Source organism: Panthera onca, chromosome A1 (assembly GCF_046562875.1).
Source record: "Panthera onca isolate mPanOnc1 chromosome A1, mPanOnc1 haplotype 2, whole genome shotgun sequence".
In the NCBI taxonomy this organism is placed as follows: domain Eukaryota; kingdom Metazoa; phylum Chordata; class Mammalia; order Carnivora; family Felidae; genus Panthera; species Panthera onca.
The window spans coordinates 151,801,035-151,808,299 of NC_138339.1; the positions used below are offsets into that span (position 1 = coordinate 151,801,035).

The following is a 7,265-nucleotide window of genomic DNA, read 5'->3' on the forward strand; positions in this document are numbered from 1 at the left end:
CTCAAATGAAGGTATTATGTCCTTCAAAAACCGCAGGACAGGCTCAGTGGGATGTCTGGAGATCTCAGGCAGTAGGGCTGGCAGATGACCAGGAGCCATCTGCTGGTTTGTAACCCCCTGGGGAGCTCCCCAGGTGCAATCTGGAATGGGTCCCTGGACTCGGAAGGCAGGGGGACATCCAAGAGAGAGGATGGCAGGAGGCAGCTGTGGTAAGCAAAGGGAACTTACACCCAAGGCTTGTCTTGGGGGCCAGCAAGACAAATAGATCCCCACACAGGCCCACCAGATCTGAAACACTTATAAAGGGGCCTTAACTGGACTCAGCCACGTATATCACATAGCTGTTTTCAACACCACATCAGCATCTCAAGGCTCTATCTCGGAGCAGCCTCTGGGAGTGGGAAAGGCAAATGGGAGCCACATTCCTAAGACAAGGGGTGGAAGTGAGGGGCCTCTGAATGCCTGGGGCCAGCTCTCGGGTCAATCAGTGGTCATGTGTTTTTTTTTTTTTTTTTTTTTATGTTCATTTCTTTTGAGAGAGAGAGTGTGTGTGCATGAGGGGCAGAGAGAGAAAGGGAGACAGAGAATCCCAAGCAGGCTCCACGACGCCAGTGTAGAGCCGGATATGGGGCTCGGACTCCCGAACGGTGAGATCATGACCAGAGCCAAAATCAAGAGTCAGATGCTTAATCAGGTGCCACGGTGGTTGTGTCTTTTGATGTCATTCCCCAACATTGTCCTTTAAGAAGAGTCAGGGGTGGGGGGCCCCTGATTCCTCCTGACTCCCTAGTCGGGAAGCCCAGCCTGCTCCCCACTCTGCCCCAGGCCCAGTGCAACCCCAGCTATTTATGTCCCATGTCCTTCTGGAGTGCCAGCCCCACAGGGCTGTCCTTGAATGCACCTGCTGTGCCCTCCTTTCCATGACGGCCTGTCATGGGGGTCCTGAACCAGCACTCTTGTGTCCTCCACGGATTGCTGGAATCCACGTGGCCCATCCTCTTCTTTCAGTGTGGCACTTTTTGTGTGTGTGTGTGTGTGCTGGCAATATTTCAGGCACTGAGGATCCCTCCTGCTCCCCCCCCCCCTCCACCATATTAGGGCATATATTCACAGCCCGTAAGGAGCATAAGGAGAAAGATTCATTTTACTAAGCAGTAAATGCACACACCGGAATACAGTATGCATGAGGTATGACGAATGAGAAAAGGAACATCGCTGGCCCACGGGATATGTCTGAACCACCATGTGCCCCGTCCTGCCCCTTCCCCACCATGAACCATCTCGATTTATCAGAGCCTAGCTTTTTCTCATCAATTCGAGCACGTGTGTGTGTTCTTGTCTCACAGGTGTCTGTCTGGGTAGTCCCACTCTGACCCCCAGCCAGCGATCCTGTCCAGGCCTACCTTCCTTCATTTAGTTTTACAACTTCTGTCCCTGAGGGGTGCATGGATGGCTCAGTCTGTTAAGCATCTGACTTTGGCTTAGGTCACGATCTCATGGTTCATGAGTTTGAGCCCTGCATCAGGATCTCTGCTGTCAGCACAGAGCCTGCTTCAGATCCTCTGTCCTCTCTCTCTGCCCCCCCCAATTGTGTTTTTTCTCTCTCTCTCTCAATAAACATTAAAAAAATAAAATATTTAATCTGTATAAACCATTATAAAAAAGTGGGGCACCTGGGTGGCTCAGTCGCTTGAGCGTCCGACTTTGGCTCAGGTCATGATCTCACGGTTCCTGAGTTCAAGCCCTGCATCGGACTCTGTGCTGACAGCTCAAAGCCTGGAGCCTGCTTCAGATTCTGTGTCTCCCTCTCTCTACCCCTCCCCTGCTTATACTCTGTCTCTCAAAAGTAAATAAACATTAAAAAAATATTCATGAGGCACCTGGGTGTCTCTCAGTTAAGCGCCTGACATTGGCCCAAGTCATGATCTCACAGTTCGTGAGTTTGAGGCCCACATGGGGCTCTGTGCTGACAGCTTGGAGCCTGGAGCCTGCTTGGATTCTGTGTCTCACTCTCTCTCAAAAATAAATAAACATTAAAAAATTTGAAACAAATATTCATGCAATTGTGCACTTCAGATGACAGCACTCCCGCGATGTGCATATATATGTGTTTGCTGAGGGATCCCAGCTACACCACAAGTGAGGCAACTCCTGGCACATCCTGCCCCTGTGCTGTCTCCCTTTCCCACTTTTCCCATGGTCCTCTCTCTCGTACCCTGCCATGCTGCGAGGGTGCCAGAACGTTCTCTGGAGAGCAAGGAGGCTGTGCCTCCCTTGGCAGTGGCTCTGCCCAGATCAGATCTCCTGAGGGTGGTTTTGTGCAGAGGGTTTGCTCAATGAGGAACCGCCGCCACTCCCCCCAACTCGCACCCCCCCACCCCTCCCACCCCTGCTGCAGGGACACAACCACAGGTTCAGATAAGTGTGTGGGAAAGGCTTCCTTCACTATCCATTTATATGACTGTGAGGGATGTCAGTTACTTTCTTCCTTTATCATCACTTCTTTGTTTTTCTTTGCTCCTCACCTCTGGTCCTCGGGCAGAACATGCTCTGTCAGAGTCTGTTCTGGAACAGAACAGAATGACGTGGACCCGCCCCGTTCCCCCACTCCATGGTCTTCCATCATGATATGTAGCCTATCCTGCCAAGGACACATCATCTGCATGGTTTCCCATCATCTGGGTTTCCCCAGATGTAGCTAGTTGCCCAGCCCCAGGTCATATGGTAATGTGGGGAAGGGCATGGAGGGTTAGCTCTCCCGCATTGGAAAAACCCTTGCCAAGAAAAGGGACTTGTGAGCACAGTAAAGACACAGTGGCCAGACTTGGATTTACTTAGAAGGAGCCTAGCATTGAAGGTTAGCACTGATTTTCAAGCCAGAACATGGGCTTCCCTGAACACTGTAAGCTTGTGTACATCCTAAAACTTCAGGATTCTTCTCAACATTCAAAACACACTTCTGCGTGTGCTACTTTCATTGAAGCTTTTGAATTAAGTCTAACGGATAACAAACTGGGTCTGAGGTTGGAAAATGCACCCTTGCACACAGACAGCATTGGGCTGTCACGCAAACACGTTCACACCAAGTGTTTCTCCGTCTGAGCCTTCACTCAGCTAGGAGGACCTTGGAAGTGTAGGCTGGCCATCTGCAGGTCACCAGCACTGGCCAGCGACTGGGTTTTACCAACTTTAAAAACAAAATTTATTTTAAAGTTTGGTTTTGAAAGAGACGGTACATGAGTAGGCACGGGGCAGACAGAGACACAGAATCTGAAGCAGTCTCCAGGCTCTGAGCTGTCAGCACAGAACTCAATGCGGGGCTCGAACTCACCAACTGTGAGATCATGACCTGAGCCCAGTTGGACATTTAACTGCCTGACCCACCCAGGAGCCCCACCCAGGAGCCCCTAGAGTTCTATCAACCTGAAATTTTAATTATGAACATGCTTGTGCGGTGCCTGGATGGCTCAGTCGGTTGAGCAGCCAACTTCAGGTCAGGTCATGATCTCTCGGTTGGGGAGTTCGAGCCCCACACCGAGCTCTCTGCTGTCAGCGCAGAGCCCGCTTTGGATCTTCTGCCCCCCCTTTTTGCTACCCTCCCCCTCCCCCACTCACACTCTGGGTCAAAAATAAACATTAGGGGAACCTGGGTGGCCCATTCAGTTAAGCAACTGACTTCCTCTCAGGTCATGATCTTGCGTTTGAGTTCGAACCCCGCATCAGGCTCTGTGCTGACAGATTAAAGACTTGAAGCCCCTCCCCTGCTCATCCTGTCTCAATAATAAATGTTAAAAAAATTTTAAATAAAAAACATTAAAATAAAACCAAACATGCTGGCACCCAGTGGGAAAAAGCCCTCCAACCGCATTCTCTAGGTAGCCCTACTCTGGTGGGCTCCTCTCCACTCCACTGTTGGACTTATGGGTAACCACCCCGGTTGTTAGGGTTTTCATTTGGTTAAACCCCCGCATGAACCCTAGGGAACACAACCAGCTAACTGGAAGCTAAGGAAGCTGGAACCAGCCAGAAAGAACCCCAGATTGGCACAGCACCCTTTGTGGACTGGTGGTGGCTCTGAAAAGAGCCTTTAGGGGGAGTGACGACTCAGGGCTTGGCGGCCCACACATGCGCGTGGCGCTTAAGCGCGCTCCCCGCGAATGCGGCGTGCCAACTGTAGGTCTTTGGGCATGATGGTAACGCGCTTGGCGTGGATGGCGCATAGGTTGGTGTTCTCGAAGAACCCCACCATGTAGGCCTCGCACGCCTCCTGCAACGCCATGACGGCCGAACTCTGGAAGCGCAGATCGGTCTTGAAGTCCTGCGCGATCTCGCACACCAGCCGCTGGAACGGCAGCTTGCGGATCAGCAGCTCGGTGGACTTCTGGTAGTGGCGGACACTGTGCCAGGCCGGTAGCGGTGCGGCTTCTTGATGCCGCCGGTCGCAGGCGAGCTCTTGCGGGCCACTTTGGTGGCCAGGTGCTTGCGCGGGGCCTCGCCGCCCGTGGACTTGCGCGCTGTCTGCTTCCTGAGAGCCATGGCTTGCAATGTTACAGAAAAAACCGAAGCCATTTGTCCCGATGGAAATCGATAAAAAACAAAAACAAAAACAAAACAAAAACCAAGGCAGTGTCAGCTTTTATAGAGGCCTCGGCCGTCCCATTGGCCGACCGCTGGTGGCGTGATGGTAAGCTGTACTCTGATTGGCCCGCGGGACGCTCCACTTGGCCGCCTGCCCCTTTATCTCTGCACCTCTGCGGCAAGACTGTTAGTAGCGAGGAGATCTCCTGGTTCCACGGAGTGTTTGTTCATGCACTTGCAGGCCAGGGGCTAGGGTCAGAGTAAGGGTCAAGGTCAGGTCATCTCGCCAAGGGCGTCGTTGTGGGCGTTGCCTCTCCCACACAGCTCTCTCCTTTCCCCCTCAACACTCCTCTTGGCTCCCGAACGCTCCAGGGCCCGAAGACCCTTCTAGAAGCCTGCATTCTGAGTTCAGCTTTTCCGGGGTGACCACATAGTTTTCCCTGCCAGCAGTTAAAGGGGTTCCCCCACCCCTCGTGTCTGCCTGACTCTGACGAGAATCAGGGGTGCCCCTTTGCTGACCCGTGACACCATGGGACACAACTTGTCCACATCCCCGTCCTTCCCCCAGGGACAGTTGGCTGAACTGCCTGTCTCCATAGGCGGATCCAAACAAGGTGCCCATTTGTCCGGATGTGGTGAAGCGTCCGTGCTGCTCCGTGTCCTGATCCCTGGCCCCTCCTGGAACCCGTCGGCCCAGGGCAAACGTTCCCTGACCCACTGTCCCGTCAGCTTCCCTGTCGTGTTCCTTTCATCCTATGGAAGGAGATCCCTCATTGCCCCACCCCAGTGACACTTGGGCACCCCGATGTGCCATCCTCAAATGCAACTTCCCTGCAAGGATTATTCTGAGCTAAAGGCACTTGAAAAACGGCAGACGTAAGAGGAGAGCTCGGATATCTCCGTTTTCTTTCCTGAAAATAGGAGGTAATTCTCCTGTGTGTGAAGACTGACCTGTACCTGGAGGAAAGAAGCGTTTGTATCATCACCCACCGGACCCCGCACTCACAGGCCTTGCTGAGGTAATTCTGATCTTCCTTCGGTCTGCCCACGTCTTTTTTTTTTTTTTTTTTTCTTTGTTTTACAGTTTGAGAGGGAGAGCATGAGCAGGGGGAAGGTCAGAGGGAGAGAGAGGATCCCAAGCAGGCTCCACACAATCACCACACAGCCCCACTCGGGGCTCGAACCCACAAACTGAGAGCAAGACCTGAGCCGAAATCAAGAGTGGGACACTCAACCACTGGAACCACTCAGGCGCCCCCACCCCTTGCATTTAAGTTACTTTCCCACAGTTGCCTCTGTTCAACCCAGTGTAAAAGCATTTAGGCTTTGCCCCTTCTGTAAGTCTTCATTCCCTTTTGAAGGGTCCTGTGTCACAATAAAACCTAAAAGCTTTCCTTTAATCTGTCTTTGGTTACAGAGTCCCTGCCAAGTCCTAAGATGAGTAGAGGCAAGAATTTTCCTCTCTCTCTCCCTCACTCTCTGCTCCTCCCATGCATCTCTCTCTCTCTCAAAATAAATAAAGTTGAAAAAAAAGAAAAAAGAATTTTCCTGTCCTAATAGTCCTTTCTCCTGCCTTGTAATAACCCTTTCAGATAAAATCTCTCCTTACTAAATCTGTGTGTTTTTTTATTTGGTAATGATTGTCACACAGAATCCCCACTGCCATCCCTGAGTCAGGTTGGGTTGGCTGAGCACCAGGAAGAGGGACTAAGGGACCCACCTAAGGTGTCCTGGTGTGTATGGTGTGGATCTGACGCAGTCTGACAGGGACTTGTTGGTTAATCTCCCAGAGCTGTCCCTATTTCAGGGCAGACAGAGTCCAGAGCTCTGGGTGTCCCAAGGGCTAAAGGGGACAATGGTGGGTGGATGCTGGATTTCTGGCACCAGCTGTGACTTGCACAGGAGCACCCAGGAAGGAGCCCTTTGGGGATCAACCCGGGCTACGTGGCTGAGGATGGAAACCCAGGCGGCACTTTGAGACTGTTTGGGTGCATGTCTAAGGCCTTCTCTTCTGACCACAAGTACTTTAGTTTTATTTTTACTTTTTTTTTTTAATGTTTATTTATTTTTGAGAAAGAGAATGAGTGTGAGTGGGGGAGAGGCAGACACAGAATCTGAAGCAGGCTCCAGGCTCTGAGCTATCAGCATAGAGGCCAACATGGGGCTTGCACCCACAAACCGCACGATCATGACTAGAGTCAAAATCAAGAATAGGACACCCAACCAACTGAGTCACCCTGTCGCCCCAGTTCTGTTTTTAGATTTATGTTTCTAGATTCCCAGGGGACTTGAGTCCATTCCCCGGACATGAGGCAGAATGTTACCTGGTTCCATGTGTCTGAACAAATACACACACAAAACATGGAATTGGGGGCTGCCTATTGTGCACCCTCCCCACCTGCAGTGGGATTTGAAACCATAATCTGCATTACATGTGTCAACGCAAATTGAGCAAACCTTTAAAAAAAATTTTCCCCACCTATTTAAATTTTGAAGAGTGGAGAGTTTTATATGAGCTGCCTGGATACACCATCTTCACAAAGAAAAGCGTGTTCCAAGGAAGGAACATTTGGTGCAGGGTTACATTAGTATCATCATCATCATTATTATTCTTTATTTTTTACATAAAGAGTTACAGGTCATCACGATGAAGAACATTCCAGAAGGTTATAGACTTTATCTTATGT

General features: G+C 51.0%; 1 protein-coding gene across 1 annotated transcript; it reads right to left on the minus strand.

Moving 5' to 3' along the window:
• Positions 1-4,103: 4,103 nt before the first annotated feature.
• Positions 4,104-4,566, minus strand: H3-4 (H3.4 histone, cluster member). Its single transcript, XM_060636525.3, is given in 2 exon segments — positions 4,104-4,395; positions 4,398-4,566. Coding segments are annotated over 2 exon segments (396 nt in total). The 5' UTR covers positions 4,537-4,566; the 3' UTR covers positions 4,104-4,138.
• Between the last annotated feature and the right edge of the window lie 2,699 nt (positions 4,567-7,265).